General features: G+C 33.2%; 1 protein-coding gene across 3 annotated transcripts in view; it reads left to right on the top strand.

The window, feature by feature from the left end:
- Positions 1 to 305: 305 nt before the first annotated feature.
- Prp39 (pre-mRNA processing factor 39) overlaps positions 306 to 12659 on the top strand; it is a 32821-nt gene continuing 20467 nt past the window's right edge. Inside the window, exons 1-4 of one of the 3 annotated variants that reach the window (XR_016480290.1) lie at positions 306 to 494; positions 1748 to 1790; positions 8507 to 8625; positions 9072 to 9197. Coding sequence is in view for 2 of the 3 variants with exons in the window: in XM_090171472.1 (XP_090027598.1) it covers positions 1754 to 1790; positions 8507 to 8625; positions 9072 to 9197 (282 nt within the window). In the remaining variant the exon portion in view is untranslated. The remainder of the gene's footprint in view (positions 495 to 1747; positions 1791 to 8506; positions 8626 to 9071; positions 9198 to 12659) is intronic. The other 2 variants (XM_090171473.1, XM_090171472.1) reach the window with 2 other exon arrangements.

Genomic DNA, 12659 nt, shown 5'->3' with positions numbered 1-12659 from the left:
ATACGAGGGGTCATGTGATAATGTTTTGTCTACGTCGCATAGCTGTAGCTCTTGAAGCTAGAGAGCACGCGCTGCAGTCGCGAGACGTTTCGGATTTTGAAACCCGCGTGCAAAACTCGCGCGCAAGTAAAGCACTTAAATAACTGGCGCTCGTGACGCTGATAAAAACATTATTTTTATTGTTTTATTTTATAGAAATGCCTATTCACGTCGGTCCGAGCACGGCCAACTTTGATGTCTCGCGCATCTCTCGCGAACAGCGCGTGATCAAAGTTGGCTGTGGTCCGAGTAAGACTCCTGACGTCATCGTAAAATCCCGAGCGGTCTCCGAGCGACCCAATGGAAAACGCTATAAGTGGCGCACCTAGCGGTAAAATGCGAGCTCTGTAACGAGTGAGACCCTGCCGTTGACACCGGAGTTTACGCCTTGGCGAATCACTACATTGTTTGTTTTTGATTTATGAAAGTTGATTAAGAGTGTTAGAAAAAGATTGGTACGTTATCCACTTAAATTTTATTGGGTCATTTATCTTAATCATTGTTTGTGTTCGTAATTTTTCGAATGTTAAATAGAATTCTAAGACTAGAGAGACTTAAGAGAAAGTGACCGCGTAAGCGTGGGCCTTATTGTAACGGTGCCTCAATTTTTCGGACGCAAACAGGCTAATATGTTTAGGGATACACATAGTGAAGAAACTCAAATAAATTGGCAATAATTATCAATTTTTAAATGTTATTAAAACTGTAACTGTCTTGAGAGTATGGAAGAAAGCGTAGACACTACAATCTGGGTATACCCATCTCCCAATACTGGTAGGGTTATTCACTTTAAATATGTAAATCCTGAGATCTAATTTATCTAGGATAATTTCGTAGGCTCCTTTCATTAGTAGATTAATTAGTTACTGAATCCTTTTCTTTAGTTTTTCTTGCCACGAAAGGCACACCCTTAAAGATCTATCAATTGCACTACACTAGAAGTTTATGCATTTCTGCAATTTGACTTTTAATGGATTAGGCGCTTATTTAACATATACAGGTTTAAGTATTTTTTAATTTTTATTTAATTGATTTCAACTACAGAGAGAGAATACATGGAGGAAATTCAGGGCCAAGAATTTTACTTCTAAAATTATGATTTGGTATTTTCGCATGTTTCAAAGCAGCTTATTGGAATATAAACAGAATCTAGTGTTAGCTATCAACTAACTAACTATTGCCTCTGGTATCATAATCACCCAATTACTTTTAGTTACATAGCACCGTATCATTGTTTATGGAGCGCTTGTAGGACAATAACGTAATACAGGCATTTTTGGTTCACCTTTGCATCAGGTAGCAAAAATGATATAGGCGTTTTTTTCTATGAAAATTCATAAGGCAAAAATTGTTTGGTGCACAGTCTTAACATAATTAAAGAGTCATAAAATATATTCTCATGAGTTTATTATTCAAGACATGGTATTTACCTTATTGTTTGGAAGCTTCTCAACAATACCAAACTCACTATCCTCTCTAGTTGACCCCCATCTTCCAACTAACTGACCCATTCAACGTGGAATGAAAACTTATGATTTCAGTTTCCATAGTTTTCTCTTGATTCAAATGACTGCACATTCTTACAGTTATCACTTCTAAACGGATCTCAAACCATTAATGGACTTCTTTTCTGACCAATTAATTCCTTCCCTTCTTTATAGCCTTAAACTACACCTTGGCAATATTTATTAATTAAATTTCCTTGTAGAAAAATATGCAACCAGAAGCTGAAGTGAAATCTGAAAATTCAGGTAAGGTTATAGAAAAGAATCACTCACTTTACGAAAAACTCTTAAAATTGCCATTTTGGGAAAGGCAACTGCATGCCAAGTTGTCTGTAATGCTGTGAAATTTTTAATAATTAAACAATTTTATAATTTGAAAACCAGTGTTTTCATTAAATTCATTATTTTTTGAGTGTTCAAACTATTAACTTCTAATCAATTAGTAGTTCAAACTATTAACTTCTAATCAATTAGTAGTAGTACCATAAGTTGAGGCTATCAGCTATGTACAAATTTTTGGTTCATCCAAATGGGTTGTTATATTATTATCGTAACTTGATAATGAAAGGGTACTATCATTTAAATATCTTGGCATAAAATTATCATGGAACAACCACTCTTTATAAATTTCTACTAATTATAATGTACGGTATAACTTTTTATTTTCCTATTAATGTAAAACATTTTAAAAGATTACATTTCATTTATCATGGGGCTTGCTTTCTGAAGAAATTAACAAATTATTGCCCATCGAATGTTGATATAGATGAACTTTGTTTATATTACAATTGATGTGATTATATTTTGAATTTATTTCAAAAAGGGAATTTAATTCACAACATCGTTTATAGAAAAGCCAAAAACTGTAAAGAAAACCCTGTGTAGCCAAAGTGCGAAATGAAATGGTATAAAATTGTTGCTTAATTTACCAAAAAATATTACATTAAGTTAGTGTGGTGGAATTTTGAACTGAATGATTAACTGACTAAGTGTACTATATTGGAATGTAATTTAATTTGTATTGAAAATTAAGCAATATGAGACACTTGTAAATCAGTGCACGCACTAAAAAGGATATAATAATAATAAAATGCTTTTATTGGATCACCTTTTAAGTGTACACTTATTTACAAAAGGGTCCATAGTCAGTTGTTAAAAATTAAGTTAGGTTAGGTTGGAGCATATTTATTTATTTTCACATAGATAATTATCTATTTTTTGTTTAAATCCCTTATAGGACTTCATAGTTTTAAAATTTTTATCTAACGTATTCCATAGGGCAATAGTTTCTTTTGACACTTTTGTAACCAAATTTCCTTTTTTTTTCTACATAGAAGTTTATTTTGGGGCTTCTTGTTGAAGGAGCAATTTCAATGTCATGTTTAGCTTTATACCAATTTAAGATATATTGTGGTACTCTTTCATGTTTAACTTTATAAATAAAGATAAGTAAATTTAATTGGTAGTTATGGCTAAGGCTGTTTATATTGGCTAATTTAGTAGCCTCTGTGAGCGAAGGGTGTTTTTTTGTTTTTTAACTATTAGTTTTACTACCATATTAAAAGCACCTTGCCGTTTGTCTAGTGTAGATTTACTCTCAGTTTGGTAGTAAAAAATTCCATAATCTAGTATTGGTTGTATTAGTACCTTATATAATAATTGAAGCGTGTCTATGGGCAATGAGCTTTGTAGCAGTTTCAAGAGCCATAATCCAGATTTTACTTTCTAAGCCAGGTGAGTAGACCAGGTCAGGCTTTCGTCTAACCAAAGTCCCAGGTATTTGAATGAGTTCGTTCTTTTAATAGTTCTTCTACATATGGCTTCTAAGCTAGATGCTACCTTTCTCATTGTTCTATTTGGACTAAAGATCATAAAATTTGTTTTGGTTTTGTTTAAGAAGAGTCTTTTTGTCAGGAGTTTATCGTTTAATTTGTCAAGATCCTTTTCCATATTAGCCACTGCTACTTGCAGATTTGTGTTTGCTCCAAGTATCGCGTCATGATCTGTGTATTCATTGGCAGTGGTATTCTCAAGCACACTATGGAGATCGGCTGTATATAGGTTTAATAGCATAGGACCCATAACACTTCCTTGGGGTACCCCGTTTTTAAGTCATAATATTTGAGGAATTACCATCATGTGAGACTATTTAAGATCTATCACTCAGGTATGACTGGAACCATGATAATACTTTCCCTGTTATACCATAATTTCTGAGCATATCTAGCAGCAAGTCAAGTTTCACCGTATCGAATGCCTTGTACAGGTCTATAAATGTTATTATTACGTATCTCCCATTTTCCAGGTTATTTAATAATTGTTCATAGATATTAAATATAGATGTGGTGGTAGAGAAACCCTTTCTGAATCCCGATTGATTTTCAAAGAAAGCGCCGGTTGTCTCTAAAAATTGGTATACATCCTTGTATCCAACTCTTTCGCAGGAAATTGATAGTGCTGCAAGTTCATTAAAGGGGCTCCAAAGTTCGGTGGCAAAATGTGTGTAAAGTCAGTAAAGTGCGAAATTTACGGTTGACTCTGCCCGACCTCTTCCAAGGCTGAGTGAGGGGTTGAGGGGAATGAAAAGCATGCTCAATTTTCTTTTTTTTTTGCCACCGAAATTTGGAGCCCCTTTAATGGGACGATAATTTTCTGGATCTGTCTTATCTCCATTTTTATACACCGGTATAACCCTAGAGGTTTTCCAGGAGTCTGGAAAAACTCCGCTTGAAAAAGAAAGATTTATGAGGCTTGTAATATATTTTGCAACTACTGCCGCTAAATTTCTAATGATGACTGGAGATAATCCATCCATTCCGGTGGACTTATTAGTTTTTATCCTTTTTAGAATGTTTAAGACGACTTTTTCCGTCACATTTGTAAAGCTGCCTAATTCTGGAGACCCAGGACTATAGTTATCACTGCCATTTTGATAGTCTTGTACTGGAAGATTACAATTTAGGCTAGATAGTAACTTTTCTGAGATTCCTATAAAATGCTCATTCATATAGTTGACTATTTCTTTAGGATCTGATGTAGTTTTATTATTGTATAATATTTTATCAATTCTTTGTTATTTTTTTCTGTTTTCAGCTATGGTTTTAGCGTTTTTCAAAAATGTGTAGTACCTTTATCTTTTCCCTGGTTTTCTTCAAAGTATTTATTTTTGTTTTTTTTTGATCAAATTCACAACCAGTCCAGTATTTACATTCTGGCTTTTGGTTTTTAATTTTTCTCGTATATGTATTTGCTGGCTGATGTTTGGTGTCATCCATGGAGAGTGTTTCTCAGGGATATATCTCTTCCGTATAGGTGCAAAAATATCATTCCGTAACAATCGAATTAAATTTTTATACACCTTCATTAACATTTGAAATTTAACTAATAGCTCTATTAAGAGACCGTTGAACTGCCAATACGAAGCCATCAGTGTCCATTTTCTTAAAGCTTCTAGCGTTTTAAATCACTCTTGATTTTAGGGCACATCTTTTTCCGATCAAGGCAGATAATGTCATGATCAGAGATACTGTTCGTAATAACACTAACTGACTGAATCCTGTCTGTAGTATTTGTATAGATATGGTCGATCAGGGTTGCTCCCTTAATAGCGATTCGAGTTGGAGAGGTAATAAGTTGTTTAAAGTCAGCCAGATTTTTTAGTAATAAAATTGTTTTAACTGAGGTTGGTCTTGCAATTACATTACAATTAGTATCTCCCATTAATATTATCTCTGTTTTTGGGTTTATTAGGAGTTCATGAATATTTTTGCTAAGGCTATAGATAGTCTTAGAGCGTGTTTTGAGGCGGTATGTAAAGAAAACCAATTATGAATTTACTAGAGTTTGGGAGATTTACATCTATCCATAATACCTCAATAGGAGAGGCTTCGCTACATTGATCGTTGTTTATTACAATTTTTGAAATTGGAAGTCCGTCTTTATAGAAAATACTTAACCCACCACGTCTTTTATATGACCTGTTCTCTCTAACAAGGGTGTACCCAGGGATATTACAGATCACATCAGGGACCCCTTCCAGTAACCACGTTTCAGTGAATCCTAAAATATCTATACAATGGAAATTTAATAAATACTCCACACTTACAACTTTGGATTTTACACTTCTTACATTTAAGTGAGCAACCTTAAGGCCAAAAGTGACATTATAAGACCCAAAAGTGTGTCCACTCTACATTTGCGCCCCTTAAAATATTTACTGAGAGCTAGTATCACAATAGACTACATAACCTACTAGTTTGAATAGTACTAGCAACGGTATATTTAGTCTATGGTCTGGCGCGATTTTCTCTCATTGATTTACTCGCCCGTAGACATACGTTCTAAAACGCCTCACACGCGCTGGAGTGGAGAAAATTTCAAATTTTGATGGCATATTTTCAACCCCCTCTCCCACTCTCTCTTTTTACTTCGCAACAAGGTCTCGTTAAACATTATACTGTACTGACACACTTTTGGGTCTTATGTCGCTTTTGCTAAGGCCCTTTGTTTTCATTATTTTTATGCATGTTGTTTAAATTAGAGTTATTCGCTTGATTTATGGTGTTGTCACTTGTTTGGAGATTTTGTAAGAGGTCCTAGTTGGGTTTTTTTCATCAGTGTCCAAAATATTTTAATACCATTGGGCCAGTGGTTTTTATTTCTTCCTTTCCTGTGATCTGTGGCATTGGATCCGAAAAGACTCTCCATCGATTTCCGTCTAGAGGCTTTATTTCACAGTAGTCCAATTCCAGACTCTCAAGGTGTTCAGTTATATCTTCAGTTGTTGTTCCTTTAATAAGGTTGACTATATCCTATTCAATGTATGGAGAGGCGCCGGCAAAACCATCAATTTCTTCCACCTTTGAACCTCAAACTTTTGGGGGCATGATATTCCAATTGGCCAAAAAACTGAGTTGAACAAAGTTTGTCTTATTAGGAGTATTTAGTACGAAACATCGGACTTCATCTAAGTGTTGTTTCATTGATTGCCGTATCCCAGTTACTTCTATTCCTTGGTCTGTTAAGAAATCATGGATAGCTTCTATGCTCGTATTATTATCACAGTTGCCGATAAAGAAACAAATGGTAGATTCAACAGCTTTTACCCTAAAGGTTTTTTTAACTATTTGTTGTGTTGTGGTCTTTTCATTTCCAACAGTTTCTAAGGTTCGAGTTTTCCCTGATGGACCTATTTTGTTACTATGGTGACCTATTTTGTTACTGTAATTTTTCTTGGTAGTTTCTATACCTTGAGGGCCATTCAGTATCGGAGTTTGATAGTTTTCTTGTATCCTTTTTATTTCTCTTAGATACTTGTTTCCAAGATTGGCTTGTCAGTACCTTCTCAGCAATTACACTCTTTGTAGATTCTATATCTAATTCCATTTGCGCCTCATTTGAGGTGTCGTCAAGTACTTTGTGTCCCTTATCTATTGAATTAAAATTATCTGCCATTTCCACATATCCTTTTTTCTGCTTATGTATGCTTTTAACATTTTCTTCAACTTGGTCCGTAAGTACTGATATTGATCCAACTCCAAGGTTGCTCTAATTTTTTTTGTTTGATAGAGTCTCTGACAATTCTATGATATTTGCTGAGTTATCTGATACAGTAGCTGTTAGGATTTGCATCTCTTCTTTAATATCTTTAATATCCTTTTGGACTTAATTTTCTTGAGATTTATCAACACTAACATTACTTAGCTTGCTCTTCATTTGCCAAGTCCTAAGATATTGAAGCATCGTCCTACATGCTTTACATGCGTAAAAGCGTTTTGCTTGTGTAGAAATCAGATTAATACATTCCAAATGAAAGTATATCAAGCATAAAACACAGGTTACCATTGTTTGTTTACTAGACTTCTCTTTTCTAAAATATAGACAACCAGTATCTAGGCAGTACATTTTAGTTATTTTTATAAGCAAGGCCTAGGCCTAAAGCGGGAGCAAGTGCGACTGTTGCAGACGAGGTTTTTTTTCTCAATAAAAAGCTTAATTATTGTTATCAACCATCACTTTTCCTATTGTGAAACTGTTCTTTGCGCTTGAGGTCCCGGCTACTGTATTTGAGAGAAAGGCTCATTGTCTAGCAAAGGATTATTTATCGCTAACAATTTTGTCTAATTGTAGTGTAGGGTTTTTAGGAAGAAAAGTATGAGAATATTTATTGCAATTTGAATTCAACTCACTTTTTTTTAATAAAATTCTAGGAGAGTGGCAAATAGTGCAATGGCTGGTATAGGAATATTACTGGTAAAATCTAAAAACAACTAGATTGACTGAAAATGTTATTAATATTTACTTTAGAGTAGTAGCAAGGATAGAACAAAAAGAAGGAATATTAATAATCAGTCTGATGTATAAATTTTAGGATTGTGTTTTTTTGGTCCAATATTTTCCTCACTATCCAGAGAATTCATTATTTTCAGGGCTAAAAATTTCCACTATTTTCATAACTATTTGCCACTGTGGAACGCTGCACAATTTTTATACGTTTCCCACTTTCCCTGATGTAGAGAACCAGAATTTATCCATCTAATATAGTATAACCAGGAAATTATAAATGTAAATATTTGGCTGGCTACCATGGCAGGAATAAAATGCAGGAGACTCGGGAAAATGAGTTAAAGAAACCTTATTTGTCCTCAAACTGTACATCTTGCATAATTTGTCACCATCTTCACAAAACTGATCTAGTTCTGGATAAAATCACATATTTAGGTGACTTCAATTTGTGACAAGGCTTAATGTTGATTATGCTATTATAGCTTAGCATGTTGGGAGTGGAAATCTCCGCCGTAAAGCACACCAGTTTCTATGAGAATCATCAGGGCCAGGTTTTCTTAGACGTTCCAAGTGTAAATAGTTTCCTGGTATAACTATAGTATAATAGATTAAATATATGTATTTTAACCCATTATTTCTTATTATTATAAAATTATTCTATTTTTATATTTTTCTAGAAGATAAAATAGATGATGAAAGTAAACCTTCCGAATTAGAGAAATTCTGGCAAACTGTGAAAGATAATCCTTCTGATTTTACTGGATGGACATACCTTTTGCAATATGTTGAGCAAGAAGTAAGCAAATTATATATAGTATGTAATGAGTTATATGTTCATGTCAAAAGGTCTTAAGGCTCTTTCTTTGCAACATTATAGAATATAGATATTCCAAAGTTTTCATTAAAAGATAATTATAATTCTTAAGTTATTGTCAATTCGTATTTCGGGTTTTTGGGGGAAATACTCAAAACTTTCTAAAGTAGGATTATTACAGAGCTTGGTTTTCTGATTAAGAAAATGTATGTATATATCCATAGTTTTAATTTATTTTTTGACGTAACTTTTAGAAGTTGTCTAAAATTGGTTTTTGAATTGCCCTTTTCCTTTAAGGTACATAATTCATTGAAACTGTATTTAGAAGAGCATATTTTATTCACAGAAGCGATGTTTTTTCTAGTTATAGCAATCATTGAATGTATCTTTGAATTAGTTTTGTTAAAGCTTTTAATTCTATTTTATAGAATAATTTGGTTGATGCACGAGAAGCATTTGATGCCTTTTTAGAAAACTATCCTTATTGTTATGGTTATTGGAAAAAATATGCTGATCTGGAGAAAAAACTCAACACACAAGAAAAAGCAGAAGAGGTATGTAAACTTGTAGTAACTTGTAACAATTATAGTGTGAGGGTAACATGGAATAAATAATTTGGTGGGGTGGCGAAGTGTTAAACGCTCTTGGCTCACAGCAAGAGTAGCTAGATTCGATGAAATCTTGGAACAAAGAGTTCTCTCCCTTCTGGTTAGATGGGTTTTCCATCAAGCTCTTCAGTTTCCCATTTCAATAAAAATTTGCTGAGGTTTACAGTATTAGTGAGTTTAGGCAGCTGTTGGTTCGCGTATATTGAAGGGCTTATCACCCTCCTACCCAATTTAACCCACCCAAGCGTAATTGGCTTCACAAGTCACTAGTTGACTCAGGCCTGTGTGGCTCCTTGTCTTGAATTTTAAAGTTCTGTTCCATGGTGAATTCATAATATTTTTAAAAATATTTATGAAAAAAAGACCTACTACTTCATGGTGTTAAATTTTTTTATATTTTGATTAAAATATTTCTGAAGCTTTCGGACCGTAGTCCTTCGTCAGCCGCTACCTACATTAATGATTATAATTTTACATAATTTTTAGAATACGAAATTACCCTGGTGTCAGTTTATTTAACCATTTTAATTTTTTAATTTAAATCCCCCCCTAACCTTTTATGTCTATTGACCCCTCCTCTAGATTTTAATTTCCCCTATCTTGAATAAACACAGCCTCTTTGAAACATCTCTTATACCAATTTGTTTCTTGACATAGTACTTTGATCGAGTCCCATTCAATATCATGGTTATTTTCTTTTTTAATATGCATACCTAAACCGTTTTTCCTCTAGTTTCTTTACACAATTTTATGTTCTTTCTTTCGTTTCAGTAATTGTCTCTTGGTTTGTCCTACGTATATTTTGCCGCAATTGCACATAATTTCATACACCACTCCTGTTTTTTTTATATCCTCCGTTTTTGGTTTATTTTTTATTAACTCTGTTTTTAAAGTGTTTATAGTTTTACTAACTAAATTAATATTTAATTTTTTTAATTGTCTTCGAGTTTTTTCCCGTTATACCACTAATGTACGGGAGAGAGATGACATGTTCCGGTTTGTCTTTTTTTATATTATTTTTTACATTATGATCGTTAAATATTACATTTACTAATTCTTTAGGATAGCCACTGTTTAAAAATTGTGTTTATAAAATATTTTTGTCACCAATTGAATCATCTGATAAATTCTCATTTCTATTTTAAATGTTTTTACAATTGCTATTTTTATATTCTTTTTATGGGAGGACTGAAAGTGTAAAAACGTTTGGAGTGGGTAGGTTTTTGGTAATGTAAAAAATAATATAAAAAAGACAAACCGGAACATATCATCTCTCTCCCCTACATTAGTGGTATAACGGAAAAAACTCGAAGACAATTAAAAAAATTAAATATTAATTTAGTTAGTAAAACACTTTAAAAACAGAGTTAATAAAAAATAAACCAAAAACGGAGGATATAAAAAAAAACGGAGTGGTGTATGAAATTAAGTGCAATTGCGGCAAAATATACGTAGGACAAACCAAGAGGCAATTACTGAAACGAAAGAAAGAACATAAAATTGTGTAAAGAAACTAGAGGAAAAAACGGTTTAGGTATGCATATTAAAAAAGAAAATAACCATGATATTGAATGGGACTCGACCAAAGTACTATGTTTAAACAAATTGGTATAAGAGATGTTTCAAAGAGGCTGTATTTATTCGAGATAGGGGAAATTTAAATCTAGAAGAGGGGTCAATAGACATAAAAGGTTGGGGGGATTTAAATTAAAAAATTAAAATGGTTAAATAAACTGACACCAGGGTAATGTCGTATTCTAAAAATTATGTAAAATTATAATCATTAATGTAGGTAGCGGCTGACGAAGGGCTACGGTCCGAAAGCTTCCGAAATATTTTAATCAAAATAAAAAAATTAAACTCCATGAAGTAGCAGGTCTTTTTTTCATAAATATTTTTAAAAAGAGTATAGTTTGAATAAAATTTTTATATATTTTACTAAATCAGGGTATAACAATGAAGAAGACATGTTAGAAATATGCCTTATGTATGGCTGTGAGCATTGTCTAAACAAAATTTTGCTATATTTACCAGTTTTATTTATTATGTAATTGAAGCTATGCTTTGTTATTAAATGGCAAAATTTTCTTTAATTCGTTACTTATTAAAATTTAACCAATTTGAATTATAGTTAGGCTTACACCAGGTGCGTCTCTTGTGATGAAAGTTAATAACATTAGCGAGCGCATGTGAAGTATACATATAATTTTATTGAAATTTTATGTAAAACCTTAAGGAATCCATGAGCAAAAAAAATTCAAATCAGATTCCATTAACTTTCATACGTTATGGTGAAATTTAATTGTTTTCTGAAAATGTTTTCACACTTAGAAAAATTATTTTTTTCACTTACTACTAGGTGCTAGATCAATTTTGTCAATTGAGAATTTGTAGAGCATCATCAGAAACCTACAAACCTTTGTTTCGATGGAAAAAGACAAATTTTTCACTGAAAAGTGCGACTTGAAAAATGAGAAGTTAGGCAAGCCAAAATAAACTAGTTTGATCCTGGCACTTTATTACAAAAGCATAGCTTACTCATCTAAAATTTCAATCATTATTTTTGTTGCAAACGTTTTTTAGACTTCTAAAGGATTTTGAAACTTCTAATTAGACATAAATGGTTAAAGTTAACATACATTTTTGGTATTTAAATGGAAACATCATCAATCTTTCAAATTATGGTTCGTTAATCAAGAGTGGAGTGTACCAAAATTGTTGCCCTGTACTTTGGAGAAGGTGGCCGAAATCCAAGTAGTGTGAGATTTTTCAAGTGTGTCATCCAAACCGAAGGCCGTCCCGAATTACAGCAAAGCGAACTGTCAGCGACTTAAAATAGCTTGGTAATGTAGAACCTAGGTTTCGTATATTGGGTCCGCCTAATTTTTACTTTGAGAACACTGTTTTTCCATATTTTGCTGCATACCCTCAAAGAAGTTGCAGTAAAATGTAAATGTTTTGGTTCTGTCCATACTGAGCTACGCTTCACCAAGGACTGTTTGATGGAGATTTTCATAGATGTTACGACCTCTGTAACCGATTTACAGCCTAGGCGAAACAGAATCGGGTTCAATTGAGATAAAATAACCTTATTTTCATAAATAGTCTTTATTAGAGGATAAACGGTACTACATTTATCAAGAAACTTATCTTGATTTATCAACGGATGTAAAATAAATATATAAGCCGTAGAAATATAAATTAACATTACCAGAGAGGAAAGAGTCAATGTTGAAAATGTGGCGAAGTCTTACCTACCACTGCCAAAACTATAGTAAGGTAACAGTGCAGCCAGGAAGAATCCAGCCAGCTACTCTGGTCTAACCACCAGCTAAAAGTGAAAAGTCAAGAAGCCTCTTTCCCGGCTCTGACTTGAGCTTAAATATACTAGGCCCCCCCCCTGACCTT

Source organism: Leiobunum rupestre, chromosome 4, assembly GCF_980474605.1.
Source record: "Leiobunum rupestre chromosome 4, qqLeiRupe1.1.hap1, whole genome shotgun sequence".
NCBI classification, from domain to species: Eukaryota; Metazoa; Arthropoda; class Arachnida; order Opiliones; family Sclerosomatidae; genus Leiobunum; species Leiobunum rupestre.
This window is presented reverse-complemented; position numbering and strand designations above follow the sequence as displayed.